Source organism: Anser brachyrhynchus, assembly GCF_964034855.1.
Source record: "Anser brachyrhynchus genome assembly, chromosome: 9".
NCBI lineage: Eukaryota > Metazoa > Chordata > Aves > Anseriformes > Anatidae > Anser > Anser brachyrhynchus.
In genome coordinates, this window is record NC_137703.1 from 5677774 (window position 1) to 5694955 (window position 17182).

At 42.3% G+C, this 17182-nt stretch overlaps 1 protein-coding gene across 1 annotated transcript in view; it reads left to right on the plus strand.

Annotated features, from left to right (window-relative positions):
- Window positions 1-17182, plus strand: part of FNDC3B (fibronectin type III domain containing 3B) — a 183968-nt gene that overhangs the window by 99012 nt on the left and 67774 nt on the right. The window contains exon 7 of the mRNA XM_080605439.1: window positions 14705-14763. Coding sequence (XP_080461565.1) covers window positions 14705-14763 — 59 coding nt within the window. The remainder of the gene's footprint in view (window positions 1-14704; window positions 14764-17182) is intronic.

A 17182-nucleotide genomic window follows, 5' to 3' on the forward strand; every position in this document is an offset into this window, starting at 1 on the left:
TATTGCTGCTGGACATTTGTCAGGAGATACGACTACCTCCCTGTGCTCATTTGGTTGAGGTGAATGTGGCAGGAACGCTTGGAAAATGGGCTTAGCGAGAGAACTTTCTAACTAGGGTGGTTTTACTCTGAAAACACTTTAAAAGTACTGAACTCAGCAAAAGAGAAGTACTCAAGTGAGTATTTCTTAATACTGATCTCTTTTCTTGCTTCCTAATCTGCCGGTTACATTTTTTTCCTTTTTCCAACATGCCCCAACTGCGAGGCTGACATTTCCATATAGAAAACCTTGTGCTCCAGCTCCACCAGCAAGCTGCTGACACAGAGGTAGAGTTGGCTGGTGCCGTCAGCCTGGGCGGATGCTCCCGAGAACCGCTGTCAGCAAGTGTCCTCGAGCCGTGTGGGATATGCTCAGGAAGCCGCTAGGACGTAATGCAGGGTGGATGACAACGTAGGAAATAAATGGAGCTGGCGGGGTTCTTGGTTCAAGCCCATCCTGATCTCCGTTTGCTTTGTAACATTTAAAATATATTTAGAAAAAGGGTGGGTTTTTATTTTATTTTTTTTAATTTGTTTTTTAATTGTGTCAAGTTTGACGACTCCAGAGCCTGCGAATTAAAGGGAAATTGAGGGAGATGTGATTCAGCGCAGACAGGAACCAGGCGAAGTTCCTCCACTTACTCATTCTGGATCCTGCCAATTCTTTTCTATTCTAGTCCTGAATCGGTTTTGCAAGTTAATTGGGCTGTGTATGTATCTGTATCTGTATGTTCCACAGATTTAACAGCTTAAAAGAGTAGTTTCTTTATTTCTGGTCCCTGTAAGCACTGGGGCTGAGAAACACTGCGGCAATATATGTAATGTTTATGTTCTCTTAGCCAGGAATTGATGAATGGAGTGAGGAACAGGGAGCGAGTGTAGTGACAGGACAAGGAGTAACAGTTTTGAACTGAGAGGAGAGGTTTAGATTAGACATCAGGAAGAAATTCTTTGCTATGAGGGAGGTGAGGCACTGCACAGGCTGCCCCGAGGAGCTGGGGCTGCCCCATCCCTGGCAATGCCCAAGGCCAGGCTGGGTGGGATTTGGGCAGCCTGGGCTGGTGGGAGGGGGCCCTGCCCATGGCAGGGGCTGGGACTGGGTGCGCTTTGAGGTCACTTCTGACCCAAACCAGTCTGGGATTTTGTACATACTGGTGAGGACATTTGTTATACCAGTGTAGAAATGTTCTGCGGACAAAATTTATCATAAATGGTTCTACTGCAGACATATGGAATACCCCTGCATAAGTGCAGCTTCCTCTGGTTCTTTAAACCAGTATAAAATAAGGAGATTTAACAGGACTGTCTCCTGAAGACAAGATGTCAAAACTGACATAGTGATTTTATTAGTAGCATGGTTAAAAAAAACACTCCAAAGACTAAAATGCATTTGTCAGGATACATGAATTTTAGAGCTATACTGAGTAATGAAATATGAAGCGCTATTTACTGGAAACAGAAACATTTTGGATCTTGTGAGTGTAGATCATCACATACGAAATCTGAATCGTGCTACTGTTCTTGCTGCGGTTTTTTTTTTAGTTTCAGCAAATAATATTACCTGACTGAATTGTTTAGATTCATGTCTAATTAGGAATATGCAGCGTGTTGTATGTGTATTGTTTTTTTATATTTTTATTAAGTGAGAGGAAATACGGTGCATTAATTAGGGCACTCCTTGACCTTGAGAAGCCGTGGTTAATTTGTGGCACCAGGGAATTTGCAGTGTGATATTCTTGTGCCTCTGCCTCATCTCCTGCATCATGACAGAGCTTGTGTTCTTCTTCGTTTTTATTTGGATATATGAATACTTCTTAAACAGTCTTTGTTTTGTATTTTTGCCAAGGTAATAGGGTGTGAAATTGTTTGTCCAGGCAGAAAGTGAAATGGTTATGAGTTTCTGATCTTAGCGTGATGAGTACACCTTTGTGCACCAGAGCCGGGTCTGCTAGCTGGGCTGCAGGGATCCTGCACCGCAGAATGCTTTGTAATAATCACGTAAACTGTCCACTTAAGCGAGCTCCTACAGACTGATGAATGTATTAGAAGCACTGACATCATGCAGAGTTCAAGCAAAGTACATTCCCACGTTCGTGTCAATCTGTATGCATGCAAGAATTTATCCAGATCAGACTTAATTTATGGCTTTTCTTCAGCAAAAAGAATCACTGAGATGTTTATCCAGTTTCACTGAGAAGGACGCTGTGTTGAGGGAGAAAAGATAAATCCCTTTCCTCTTCAGCCTTGGGATTTGACTTACCTTTATCCATCAAAGGCCCACGATGTAAAACCTAAATATCACAAGTAGAACAGTGATACTGAAAAGCAAGTCCAAGCCTTGTGCTAATTTATTCTTTCCCTCGGCCATGAAAGAACCAGCTTCATAACTTAGGCACCAGAATTTGTTGGTAACACTCCTATTTAGATGAGAATCTCTTGCCTTTTAATTAATTACATGATGCTCTTCCATCTTGAATCTCAACTACTTTTACAGGTGATCATAAATACATTAACCTTGGTTTCATCCAGCCTTTCTGTACCTGAAAATACAAACAAAACATCTGGTAGCTGTGGACGCTTTGATTTGGCGTGGTTGTAAGCTGCTCCACGTTGGTCTCCTGGGCTTCCATGGCTCTGAGACACAGGTAGGGCAGAATGATTGACCACGATTCTGGTTGCATTTTGAGTGTCATCACAGAAGCTCAGACAAAGTAAACCTTAACTGAAGCTTCCTAATTTTAATAAGCAAGCTAGCCTGTTAGAAACGCAGCTCAAAGTCCATCTAGGTAAGTATACAGTGTAGAGGGGGGAAGTCAGGAGCCAGGGCTCTCATTTGACCTTACTGGTGACTTAAAATTCCTTGTTTTATTTTTTCCCCAAGGCTGTTTTTTCACAATCCTCATCAACCCCTCTAGACCCTGATATTATTTGTCCCATCTGCTTTCATCCCTCCCTTGTCTCATGTTACCGGTGCCGAGGGGAGCTGGATAAGCTATCTGCTCCATGATTTATCAGGAAGTTGGTGCTGAATGACGTAAGGCACAACCTCTTCCCCCAAAGGATCTTCATATTATCTCAAGAATTTGCAGCTTCTGCTGCAGCCGACAGTCAAATCCAGAAGACTGAAATCTGAGTCTGAGACTTTCTCCTAGGAGTTTACGTAATTTATAGATAGCTAACCAACAGAAAAAAAATATATCAAGCACATTTTCATCCTGCTTAAATGCTCGGTGACTAAATCCCTGTGTTGGGGAGAAGTTACATAAAGGTCACAGAGCTTCAGAACAAGATAAACAGTGTATTCTCACCAGTTAGCAGGAGATAATGTGGACCACCGACAAAGGAAGGGAAACAAATTTCCCTTATTTGGACATATCTGGGACATCGAGCCAGAAGGGAGAGGGCATTTATTAGTGAAGAGGTAGAACATTTCCTCCCTCCAGAGCATAAAAAATAAAACACCTAATAATTTAATGAACCCTATTTTGTATACCCAGATGTTCTGAACAATGTCTGTTTGTGTATTCATCTGGATTTACAAAGCCAATGAATTGAAATTTCACGTCCCACTGAAGTTAATGGGTTTTGTTTATCTACATCTCTTAGGCTGTGCTACAAAACCAATCACTGAGTTTCCTTTTCTGAAGAAGGATGGAATTTGATTCCCAAAATTTTGAGTATTGCAATTAAAAAATGGATAAACGTTCTTTTAAAATGAAGCGGCCATTTCCATTTTCTCCAAGGTTTATTATAAAATATTTTGTCCTGAAGCCTGGGGCTTTGTTTTTTGTTTATTTTTTTCTGCAAGGAGCTGTGCTTAGAAGCAGCTGCTTTGATTTACTGATTCATGTGCCTGTTGTCTGAATTTCATCTCAGCAATGAAATCCAGATCAAGTTGAAATTCCTGTAGCTTTGTTGAAGCCTTCCCAGTGAGCTGTAATCAGGTGGATATTTCTGAGAAATATTTTGAATATTTCAAAGATTCTCAGTGGTGAAAATGGTTGAAGTATCTGAGATTGTATATTGACTGTATCCCATGGAGTACTGCCATTTGCACAGACAATTCTTCCAACTTAATTATAGTTATTTGGTATGGACACACAGACCAGGGATTTTTACTTATGTCAGAGACATGGGAGGGTACTTAGTATCATCATGGCAGCCTTTTTTATTTAAAAAAAAGAAAAAAAAGTGTTGTAGGAATTTAGCACCTGCCAGTGAAATGGATTTATGCTGCGTTCACTTGAGACATGTGTTTCAAAATTGTTCCTGGTAGCAGACGAGCCATAAGGCTGAGCGGAGTGCATGATTCTCATGCTCCGGCGTGCACAGGAGTTGTGCGAGGGGCCTGGGGGCACAGCTGGGGAGCAGACGGAAAGCCAACGGCTGCAAAGCTGCACGCAGCCGTAAGCCAAAGTTTGTACAAAAACAACTTGCTGCCTCGCAAAACTCACTTTGCTTTCTCCTTCGGAAATGATAGCGTTGGTCACATCTGCTCTTTATGAAATGTTATTTAATATAATTCTAGTTCAAGTAGTCGTAGGCCGGTCATCATTCAGATTTGACTGCAAAATAATTTAGGCTGGGATTATTTGAGTAAGTTGCTTGTCTTCCGTCATTAGGAAGACAGTTTATTTCTGTTCTGCTGTCAAAGTGTCGGTGTTCGAGTTGATTTAGAGGACAGTGGGAGCTCCTCATCTTCCCCATCGCTGAGGTGTAGTGGCTGGGCTCAATGGAATGAAAAAAATGTTCATTCCTTCCTGGGTTATTGTCATGTCCCCCCAGCTGCCTGCAATCTGGTTATCGCGTAGCTTTCATCTGGAAAAAGAGGTTAATAATGTCATCTGTAACAGAAAAGCTAGGATGGGGTTCACTCACAAGACATCATGACTCTGTAGCCATTCACCTGGTTTGGCAGTGGAAAATCCCAGTGCAGGTTCCATGAAAACTCTTCGTATTTCAAATTTGGAGTGATTTTTCTTAGATTCCACAGGAAAAGTCTGCTTTTAATTTTTTTAAACACGCAAATACTGTAAATAGTGCATGGAAATAAAATTTCTACTTCAATGTAAATGTTAAAATCAAGTACAGTGAATACATATATGATGTGTCCTGCTTTAGATAAAGTTTTGCCTGCTTGCTTTCTTGTAGAAGATGAATGACTCCCTGACTCTTTCCAAGAATTTAAAAGAAAAAAAAAAAAAGTGGTTATTCCTAAAACATAGTATCTTTCCATTGCCTGCAACGAAGTCTGAAGACGTTTCTCCATTAATTTCTGTTCTGATTTAAGTGAGGTTGGGTAGTTGTGACTGAGGGCAAACTTGGGCCTGCGGTTATTTTCTTAAAGCTCCCTAGCCTCTGAGGGGCACCCCCTACGCCTCTGCGCACGGAAAGCGCTCTGCTGCCTTCGCATTGTTGTAGCAGACCCGGTGGCTTTACGGCGCTCGCTGCCAAGGGGATTGTTAATTTTGGCTGAGGAGCAGTGTTTAATCCAGACCACGTTTGGAGCTCCTACGGAGTTTGTTTCAGCTGTGCTGTCTGATTGTTTTCCTGTGCAAATGTGGAGATTTGCAGGCTATTTTGCTAGTTTTTTGTTTGATCAGGAAAATGCTATTATTGTGTGTAAGGGGCAGATCATCAAAGGCCCTTTTTTGTATGGCTGTATTGAAGGTTAAGAAAAAGCAAGCTTGATTTTAGGTTCAGTTCTGATGCCATCGTCTCCCTGCACTGGAGATGGTATTTCAGAGAAAGCTGTTTCCATTGGCATGGGGCTGCAGTCACAGGGCTGGAAAACCTCTCGCCTGAGTGCCGCCTGGGCTGGTAACGCTGGAGGCTCGTCAGAGCCTGTGTTTGACAGGAATTGTGTTTCCCGCTCACATCCTAGAGGGCGCAGGGGTCACCTCAGACATGGGTGGACCTGTTTGTTGGCTGTCTCAGCAAGAAGGACCGTGGACTGAAAGTATGATGGAGACAAATTTTATGCAGACACAGTCTGCTGCATCTCAAGCTGGTGGCAGGATGCAGCGGAGCTGTCGCTGACCGGCCCGTGAGGAGAAGATTGTAATTTTTGGTGCTGTCAAGCTCGTGCTTTCCATCAACGTAGGGCTCAGTTGGGAGGAGAAGTGGTGAGACTGCCCCTCGTTGTTCGGATCCGTGACTTTCTGGCCCTCACATCGCCCAGCTGCTGAGAAGTCAGTTGCCGTGACTGAAGGGAACCTTTTATTTCCGAGAGGAAATCTCGCGTCTGTAAATTCCAGATAACGTCACTTCACAGCTGGCAGCAGCCAGGCCTCCTTTTGAGTCGCTGTCGAGGCCTTTCACAATTTAAGGAGCATCGATAACTTAGAGGCGCAGTTGGGCCTCCACTCCTCCTCCTCCCTTGGACTGGGGAAACCTGCGGGGCCTCTTCGACCACGTCGTTTGTGGCAGCTTGGAGTAATAATAGTAGTAATGTGGTGATCTGGGCAGAAGTTACTTCTGCTTTTGAATGACCGCTCAGTTCTTCAGACTTGGAGGGCTGCCCGGGCTGCCCTGCCAGGTCGGACCGTGGCTGTTGAATACTGATGAAGGCGAGACAGACAGGCAGTCATGGGCTGAAGTGACAGGAAATAAGGAGAACCGAGAGGGGGAAGGCATGGAACAGCGCGCAAATAAATGAAAGGAATTAGGGATGAGGCGATGCCACACATTCCAGTTATCGTAGAAACCCGTGAGATGCTTGAAGAACTTTATTGTTCTAAAAAAAGGCTACCGTTTGCCGGCAAAGCTTGTAGCTGAAATGAAACATCAAATTTTTACCCAGAAGTTGTGAGTCAGGAGCTCCAGGAGAATTTGAAGCAGGCCTTTCAGCCTCCTTCTCAAATTAGAACATTTTATCTTAGCTTCAAATGAAAGGCATTAACACCAACTGCAAGTAGTCTACTTAAAAACTCCTAAAAGAATAGGTAGAGTGTTTTGCAAAGATGTATCAAATAATTGTAGCTCCTATAAATCCAGCCAAATCACAAATGATGCAGAAAAGGAAGAAAGTCAAAAAAGAAGAGAGGTAATGCTTGTTTAAAACAAACACACACTAATAAACTCGCATCATAGCAGTTCTCTCAGCAGTCAAAATCGGGCAAAGAGCAGACAGTGATTGAAACCATTTGTTAATTGGAAAGGATCGTTTGTCTAATTTTGAAAAAAATATTTTCCAAGCCTGCCTGTATGATCTGACCGATGAGGTACATGCAGCACTGAGCTGCAGCTCTCCCTGGTGCCCCTTCAGCACGTAACCCACGCAGCAGAGCCGCCTGTCCCCTCCTTGGCCAGAAGGCAGACGTGCTGCATCTCTCAGCTGATGACAGCGGTAGGGCTTTACATCCAGCTGCAGAGACTCACATTTTTAGCTGCAAAGATCCTTTGTCGAACCTTATTAATAGCTTTCACACATGAGAATTTGCCAGCATGAGTAGGAATTAGCGTGTGTGGCGTATCTTTACCTATCTTGCACGTGTGGACGCTTGCCTGCCTGCTCAGGCACGGGGTTTTGCCTATGCCAGCACAACTTAGGGGAGCGTTTTTAAATTGTAGCCTGTAGCACTTAAATTATGCTAGTAAAAAACAACAGTATATAACATGGTTATTCTTGGTTAGCTACGTTTCTATGAATCAGCTAAGCCATTTTTCAATGTGCCTCGCAGAAGGGAAGACTGGTGGCCACTGCATGTGGCAGCTGGTGCAGTCAGCCTGTGTTTGTCTGCAGATTCCTGTCTTCTCAAACCCACGTAGCACGCAGGCTGCTGTTGTGTAAGAGCAAAAGAGACGATGCCTAAAATAACAATAAAAACATAGAAAATAAGCTAAAGCAAGTCAAAAGTAGGAAAGAGCTCTCCAAGAAGAGGTCCTGTGTGTAAGCGGAGTTTGTTGTTAGAGCAGATTCAGCTTGTGCTGTCTCGGTTTCTGTGGGTTAAGTCATTGTTTGATTTGATGTTTCTTCAAAACCAGCCAGCTGCAGCCATATGTAGTGCATTGCATCTGTTATCTTCCTTGTAATTTGTACAAAGTGCTTTCTTAAGAAGCAATACGTATGTGATATAGATGGGGCGGTTGCTGTATTTTCCTAAGAAAGCCCTTTTCTGCCTTCTAATGGACCAACTGCGTGTTCACAGTAGGAATTCACTCAGATCTTCAGCCAGTAAAGCAGAAGTTGTTATTACTGTGTCCCAGCAGTAGCAACAAAGAAGCAGAGAAAAACAAACCCAACATGTCACTTACACTCCGTTTGTCCCTTGCATCCAGCATTTCATTTGCCTTGTAGGTGCAGCTGATCTTAGTTTCCTTGATGCGTCCCAACAAAAAATATGCATCAAAACAATATTGGAGGACAGGGAGGATTGAATGCAATTAACTTCTATTTTTAAAACAAATTTTAGCAGAAGTGACTCTGTTACATACAGCTGAGTGCTTCTACATCTGCTTGATGTGAAAACGTCTGATGCTTGTCGAAGTGATAGCAGATATCTTTGGTTAGAGTTGCAGAATGCTGACGTAAAACATAGGGATAAACCGTATGAACTGAACTTGCACTCCAGATATTTTAAAGTATCCTGTCCCATTGATGGTAGGATACTTACAGCAGTCGAGGTAAAACTATCAAATTGATAGATATGAGCTATGGCCAAGTGATCATTTAAAGTAGCAAATTAAATTTATGCATAAATTACAGTGGTGCAGAGGCATACGTTTCAGTTAGTGAGGATTGCTAGAGGTTTTTTATCTTTTCCTTACTAAGGTCAGAAAACAGATTTCTGCAGATTTCTCTTACACTGCAATTTTTTTTATTATTTTTATTTTTTTTAAGAATGAGAACACTTCAATGGTTGGATCTTTTCTTGAAGTTGGACAACTCCAAGCCCTCTAGCTTAGGTATGGGAGCTGCAGCCATCTTCTTGCTAATGGTTTTTGTTAGCTTTCACGTCGTTAGCAGAATATTTGAAATACTGAGTATTTAGAATTGAAAGCTCATCCTGATACTTTTAGGCTTAATTAGTAATCCTCCTATATTTTAGCATGGTGTGTTTGACTGTTTTGAAAATGGACTTTTTTCCCTTTAGTTTTTGATTCTTGGACTCAAAAAGTTTTGTGGAAGTGGTGCTGCAAAGCGTTTCATAAAGCCATGTGTGTTCAGTATGGCGCTGGATTTGCTTTGCTCTGTTAGAGCCGTTTGCTAGCAAATACCCTTGCTGTTTATCCATGGCACTGTCCTGCACTGGACAAGCTGGCAAGGTGCATCAAATTATATTCAGCAGCAATCTGTCCTAGGTCTTACTTTATTCAATATTTTCATTAAGGATTTGAGGGATGGAATAAGAATTGATTCTTATTAAATTAAAGTCCATATCAGGCTCTGGTAGGATTGGCAGTGCTTGATGGGTTAAGAGAGCGGGAAGGAGGACACAACAGGACATGAGTCAAACTCAATTGGCTTTGAAAGAAAAACAGTTTGATAGAGGCATGAACAAAGTATTCCATTTTAGCCAGTTTTTCTCAAACCTGCATTAGTTTAGTTTAGTTTAGTTTTAGTTTAGTTTAGTTTACTATGCAGTAGTTCTGCAAAGTAGTTCTGGGAGATACAGTAGACTACCAAACAAAATTTCAAGTTGCCCTGTAGACGATGAGAAGCAGCAGCCTCAAAGCGAGCAGTGTAACCGGGTCCTGCTGGGAGCTTGGCTGGAGTGCTGTGGCCAGTGCTGGTAGCACTTCTTCAGAAGGGTGGCGAGCACTTTAAAAACCATCCCAAAGGAAAGCAGTAAGTGGGATCTGTGATCTAGTAAATAGAGCTTATAAAGGAAATGAGTTTGCTTAATTTGAAAAGCAAAATGTCTTCAACTATGTGAAAGGCTACTGCAAGAAAGTGGGGATGAACTCCTCTGCAGTGGGTATGCAGGAAAGGAGCGATAGGATTAAGCTGTGGCAGGGAGAGTCTAGGAGATAATCGTTGTGATGACGAGGAGAGTTACGTACTGTGGTAGATTTGCCCAGCTTCGGATCGGTGTGAGATTGCCATGATCATGGTTTGTTTGTTTTATTACATTTTTTAAAATTAAAATAATCAGACATCTCTCGTGTGATTGTGTTTCAGTGTGGGATGACAGACTTGATGACTGTGTGACATCCCCAGTGGTCCTCGTTTCTGTGACTCAGCTGCCGCGTGGCATCTGACGTTTTTGCTTTGTCCTAGTATGAGGAGTTTTTTAATTTCTACCATTATCTGAAAAGAAAAAGTCTATTTGTGTCTTAAACTTTGACATCAGCAGGCAGTTCGCAAAGGAGTTGTGCTGTGTTTTGAAGAGTTTGTTTTCTTGCAGGTTGTGCTGTACGTGACTGATAAAAGATCTTTCCTAGCATTAAAGCTGGTCACAGCCCCAATAAATCTGGAACAAATTCTGAGAAAGCATGTCATGTTATGACTGGCATATCTGTGAGCATGGAGCTCTGCTTGAGAATTAGACCAAAAGTTTGTGAAGTGCTAGTGCTGATGTCATTCCTCTGGAATGGAAAGGCTGTTGAAACAGTAAATACTTTCTGTGGCCAGAAGCTAAGTATTGAGCTGGACCTCTTCCTTTCTGTGAAGGAAAGAATGCAGAACAAACCTAAAATCTGTATTTGCAATGGGAAAATGTTAATTAGTTTAGAGCTTGTAGCTATTTCAAACCATTTACATACACAGCTGCTGTTCATGCAAACATGAAAACTATTCATGGAAACTTCAAACTTACCTTGAAATGAAAAGATATTTTTTTCCTGTTTCTTAAAGCTGTTCTTGGATTTCAGAAGTGTTGTTGGAAAGGTCTGAAAATTATATTTGTACTGTACGTGCAGAAAGGAACATAGATGCAGGCTAACAGAAGCGTATAATGAAAGGCTTTAGTTCAGCAAGAATTAGCATTGAAACCCTGTTAGCACCAAACAGCTGCTGGGAAAGTATTCCTTATTTTGGGGGGCATTTACTCCTGGTAATATCTGTGAAGCTTTGGTAATGACCCAAAACTTTGAAAAAAGAGAGATGATCAAAATACAAACTCAGATGTAATCCAGGTCTTACAGCTGGTACGTGGGATCCAACTAACCCACAGTTTAGGATTGAGAACCTCGTTTTGTACCTTGGGACAGCTACAATATCTGTTAGACGCTGGGAACTGCAGGATAACTCAGCTTTTGGTTCTGTCCCTCGGAGGACTCCATCAGCATTCACAAGGATTTTATCCCCACCCCCAGCTTCCTCCTAGGATGAAGAGTTTTGCCATGGCAGATGTAGGGAACAGATGTTGAGGGGAAAAGTTATAACGGGACAATGACCTGAAGTGTTAGTTGGGCTCTTCCTTGACATGGCTGAACTTCCTTGCCCAGTGTCATGAAAGGAAAGCAAAAAAGGACCTCTCGGCCCCTCTCTTCCTCCTGTTCTTCTCCACCTTTCTACCACTGCACCTGTGTGTGTGAGCTTACACTCCTCATCCCAAAGTACTCCCGTGAGCTTATCGTGGAGAAGAGCCATCAACGCGTGATGGTTATCAACAGCCATGGGGTAGGCGTTATTGCAGGAAGAAGGCTTTTCAGCCGTTCTCTATTATCACTGCAGAATATATAAGATGTTTTTTGTCTCATTTTCTTTTTCCAAGGGATTTCTGCTCCTAGTTGGCGTGGGAGAAGGATGTTGAGCTTGATGCTTAATGTGTTATGAGAGGGGCTGGCAGGTGAGGCCAGCTTCCTGCTGAGGGAGGGATCCCTGACAAGTCTTGTTCTCCTTAGCTTAGTCTAGCTCAGGAGACTGTGAATAATTGCATTTGTTACTGAAAGGAGATCAACCATCCATAGCGGCCTGAGAACTTTTATGGCCCATAAAATGGGAAACTAACTATTTGAAATACTAGAAGGCTGTGACAATTGTCAGCTACTTTCTCTCTCAAAGCAGGTAGCTTCTGTTTTGTTAAGTGCTTCCATGGGACAAAGTTGCGCTTTTTTTTTTTTTTTCTTTCTTTGAGGCAGAGGACGGGCTAGATCACCTCCTGGGGTCCCCTTCCAACCTGAGCTATTCTCTGCTCTTATGTGTGTTTGTATCTGTGCATATCTGTTGCTTTCTGCCTTTAATTTTACACTTGCACTGTTTTCACGTGGCATTACCTATTAATCATTTTTTATTTTAGTTCAGTGCAGAGCTCAAAGGCACACATCTTTCTTTCCATATGGTATAGTGCTTTCAAAGCTAGTGATGAAAGGGCAATTTTTATGATAAACTTTTCTTTCTTTGTTGTTGCTTTTGTAAAATGGTTCATGGTACCAGCAGATCAGCAACATAGGGTATATCTGATGTAACGCCTACCCGTATATGTATTATTCTAGTCTTTAATATTTGTGGCAAGCTGTCTGGGCCATGAGGATCAACTTCAGTTCTTAATTTCTTTGTGCTCACATTGTCACCTTAGGTTTGTGTATGTCCCATTCCCTCTCCCCATAATCTTTGAAGAAAACTTCCCATCTCCAGTTTCTGTATATACTCTTGGGGACATAAATGTCCACATTGTGCGCATAGATGTGCACGTGTCCTTATTAATGCAAGGCTTCAGTGTGCCTGATACTCCAGGCTTCATTGTGAACACACTACATACTTAGGGAGGTAATAGCAAAAAATTTGGACTCTTCATGGAGAAGTCTGAGGTACTTTTTTAAATTATTATTATTTATTTGCTGAGTATACCCAGTTCCCTTAGGTCTTAAAGTCAGCTCCGGTATTTTGAACAATTTGAACCTTCAGCCCTGACCTGTAAGGGTCAGAGGACTTAGTTACTGTACAAAGCGATCATTTTTCACAGGAGGGAGAAGTGAGATTTCTTTGGGCTCCAGGGTTTATTTTCTTCTCCTGCTTAGTGTGCCACAGATAGCATCCTTGCTAGAAAGCAGAGAGAGGGAAGAAAATTCAGTCCACATGTTTGGGATTTAAGGTTGAGAATGATTCACGCTTAGCTTCTGGGGGTTGTAATTAAGGGTGACATAATAACCATAAACTTTCAATAGAATAGTAGCAGCATTTTTGTTGCATTCTGTAGCTGCAGAAGCTGCTTCTTATTAACATCCCTTCGAGATAAGCCTACAGGACCTCCAGAGTTTCCAGACCTGGATCCAGCCTTTTGTGGCGCAGTTCTGCATCTGTAATAATGCTAAAGGGAAGCCTGAGTTCTGAGCCCCCTCAATTTAGATGACGTTTTCACTTGGACCTGCATCTCAAACTTTTCCTTAGCAATTTAGTATGTCTGTGTAGTCAGTATTATCTTATGTTGGCTAAACCCTGACGGTTTATGCACTTTATAATACACTCTAAGGGTTATCTGCTATGGAAAAAAGCAATCATGCTATCCTCCTCTTATTCTGAATTATTACTATTACTTTCTTTTCCAAGTGGCTGAGACCAAAAGGAATCCAGGAATGCACGGAGCAGCAGATCTGTCATTGCCTCTCTGCACCAAGGTGCATTCTTGTAGGAGAGATGGGCATTTACACGGGAGGCTTGCCATCAGCGTTCAGCCAATTTTATTTTTTGGCAGCCAAGCGGATGGAATTTTTAAAAAGAAGATGTACTTTTTTAAAACAGGTCATAGACAAAAATAAAGACGCATTCTTGGGCTACAAGAAGTAGGTCAGGCTTTGGGGGAATCAGTTGGGAAGGCTGTTGAAGTGATCTTACCCGTTTTTCTTTATTAGTATATATTTTTGCTTCTTATGCCAAATTTTGTGTCTTTTTTTGTTTGGGGGTTGGGGAATATATTCTTCTGCTTTGGCTAGCAAACCTTTAACATTAACATTTGAAAGAAAGACAAAGAAAAAAAAAAGTGTTCCTAGTTTTCCATTAGAGAACAGTGTAGTGGAAAGCGAGGCCTCTCAGTGCTGCGGTCCAAAAGGAATAAAGCTGCTTCGTGTCACCTCATTACTCTAAGCTGACGCTTTACCTCAAGGCTTTTTCGGGGAAAAAGGTGAGGGGAATGCTGGTTCCACGGCCCAGATGATCACTGTTGTGGCACTTTCTGTGCTTAATGAATCCATCTAATCTGGGAGAAATCCTTCCCGCCCCGTACTGCGGCCCCCCACGAGAGCTGCCGTGCCAGTCGCCTGGCGGGACGTGGTCGCTCCGAGTGGAGAAGCTGCTGCCGGGGCTGTGCCCACCAGACTCTGCCACCACTTTTAAAGCTCGGGGCGAGGAGACGACGTCTCTGGCAGGGGCCTGGTGCCACAGGGCCTTGTGGCTGCAGGAGGCTGTGGGTATCGGCATTGGGGTGTCACACCGGGGCTGGGCTCAGCAGCACCGGGGCTGTGGAAAGCCCAGGCCTCCTCCGCAGGCAGTCCTTGGAAAGAGGGTGTTCCTGCTCTGTGAAACCAAATCCCTTAATAACATTGTGGAGGACGCCTCTAGAAATAATCCTAACCTTTCCATTCTCTCCTTTTTCTCTGTTCTAACTAGTATTTGTGCAGCTGCATACCTTAAATTCACACTAGGAAAACAGCTGATGCCCGTGTGCAGGTAACCTGCACGTCCTGTGTACAGCTTCCTGAGGGATGGTTGATGTAGATGATCACTTCTGTTTCATTTCAGTGATTTATTTTTTTTTCATACGTCCACGTTCTCTGTTTTGCAGAATATGATTCAGAAACAAAAAGGGTTCAAGACATTCTTTCTGGAATGGAGAAGCCACAGGTACGTGATCCAAAATTCCAGAATTACCACATACCAACTACAAAAATCGCAAATATGATAAGTAGATTGTGTCACAGCGTACTGGTGATTTCAAATTTCTCTGAATTTTTACTTTACAGATTGCCGCCTGTGTATATATCTAACTCATTTTACAGGGATGTGGTCAGCGGGAATAAATTTTAAGCATCTTTTATGCTTGAGGGTATTTGTAGGAATTGCACCAGTCACTCTCTACAGGGAGCTCCCAGTATTAACAGTGACATGGGGAATCCAGCACGTTGTGGTGATTTACACAGCTCCTACCCCCTTTCCCCTGGGTTTAATTTTATTTGTCATGAGCAATTTATATCTGCAATCATGATTAAATTAAGCTAATTCTATTGTTCAGTGGTAATTACTATATTCTAAGTTTCTCTTAACCATAAAAGCACATGAATTGTAATGGAAATTGAATCACTGTGTAAATAACCGTGATGTTGGGTGTGACCACGGTCAGGTAAGGTTGTTAATAAATCTGGTTGTAAGGCCTTTGAATGTGATGTTTTTCTAATTTGGTGTGTCAAATGAGAAACCAGAAAGGTATTGTGGGTCTAAATAAAGACCCGCAATATGTAATTAGATTTATGGCAGCCAGAGCACTTAAGTAGAGAAGAGCAAAAAAGTACCAATAGACAAAAATTAATTTTCCTTGAATCATTTCAAAACTAGGAATCTTTAAAATAAATCTAAAATATGACATCCTAGTTCAATGTTAATGACATGTAGTGAAAGAATACTGGGAATTATCTATTACTTTCTCTCTAACTTAGACATTTGTGAGTAATTAAACTCATAGGAGTACTACAAACCATTAATTGCTATGAATGATTATTCGTGCACATAATCAATATTATATCTGAAAGAAATGTATCATTATGCATAAATATTCAACTGGGCCATATTTTCTGGTGAGCCTTACACATATGTTAATGGGAAAGAAACTGTATATAAAAAAACAATTGTTCTGAAAGAAATGGCACAATTAAAAGAAGGATACAGAGCAGTAAATCAGTGGCACGTAGAGGGGTGCTGTGTCTGCAGCATATATGGCTGTGGTACGTCCACGCCAGTGGCCATCTCAGGTATCAGCAGCGGTGAAGCCATCCGGAGGGATTCGCTGTTGGAACAAATCCTGAGGATGCTCAGTGCCTGCAGGGGACTCACAGCCATGCTGTCACGTAAAGCCATCTCTAATCTAGTTTGTCCAGGTGTCCCTCTGTGATGCACCTTTCTGAGTACAATGTAAAAGCACTTTTTAAATGATTGATTAAAAAAAATGGAAAAAAAAAGCCTGTTTTCAATAGTAGAAACATTTCATGCTTTTATTTATCTCTCTTAGTTTTTAACTCACATCGTGGCAGACAAGTGAGCACTCTCTGAAGCAAATACCTTGCTGAGGGAAGGAAACCTGAACCCGCACTCAGAAATGGGGCAGAGCAGACGGAGAGGCTGGGAAGCTGCTCAGGGCACAGCACCTCCCAGGGCATGGGGACAGGGCTGCAGCAGCAGGGAAACAGGGCTCAAGCAGAATCTGGCTTCCCAAAGGGCAGCCTGCTCCTGCTGACTTCTGCACTGAAACTCATATTTAATCTTAGGGGTTTTTGCCTAAAATTGCAGGATTAGGCCTATAGTCAAAAAGCGAAATCTCGACCCGGTAATAACCGTGCATTCATTTGACCCCCAAGTCTTTCAAACAGTGCCCTCAAGGGAGTAAATGAATGTTGCTTTCAGTGTAGTTCTCACACACACAATAAAACCCCAAACCACACGATGCCTGTGAATGCTAACCCGGAATTTGAAAGATAATGAAAGTTGTACAGAAACATTGTTCATTACCTGAAAGACTGGAAGGGCTGATATTCATCAGTCTTGTAACCTTATTAAAGCAGTGCAGGAGTTGGGATTCTTTCCCAGGGGCTTTTATCAAATAATTATTTACACCACCAAGTTTTGATAGTGTATAAAGCGTGCATTTACTGTGTAAACCGAGAAGTTTTCAAAAACTAATTAACTGTGCTTTTCACGAGACATACAAAACGCCTTGTGGGAGAATCTTTTGTTACTTCTCAGCTAGAAGGCAAAGCCAGAAGAGCTGAATGCTGTGAATTTAGGGATGAGATTCAGGGTGCGGTACCTCGAAAGAAGCCGTGTTTCCTGCCCAGCCTCTGACAAGGTGCCTTTGCTATTTGTATTTGGTAGGACGGATTTAGGGCAGCAGTAGTAGTGAACAGTAAACTGTTTCCTACCTGGAGTTTTTATGTCTGCAGGTTCAGTAGGGACCTAGCCCCAGCAGTGTGACATTAGCTGCCCTGTTCCTTACAGCATCCAAAAGTGCTGCTCCGGATCTGCTCAGCTGCTCAGTACCTTCCAAAAGGTGCTT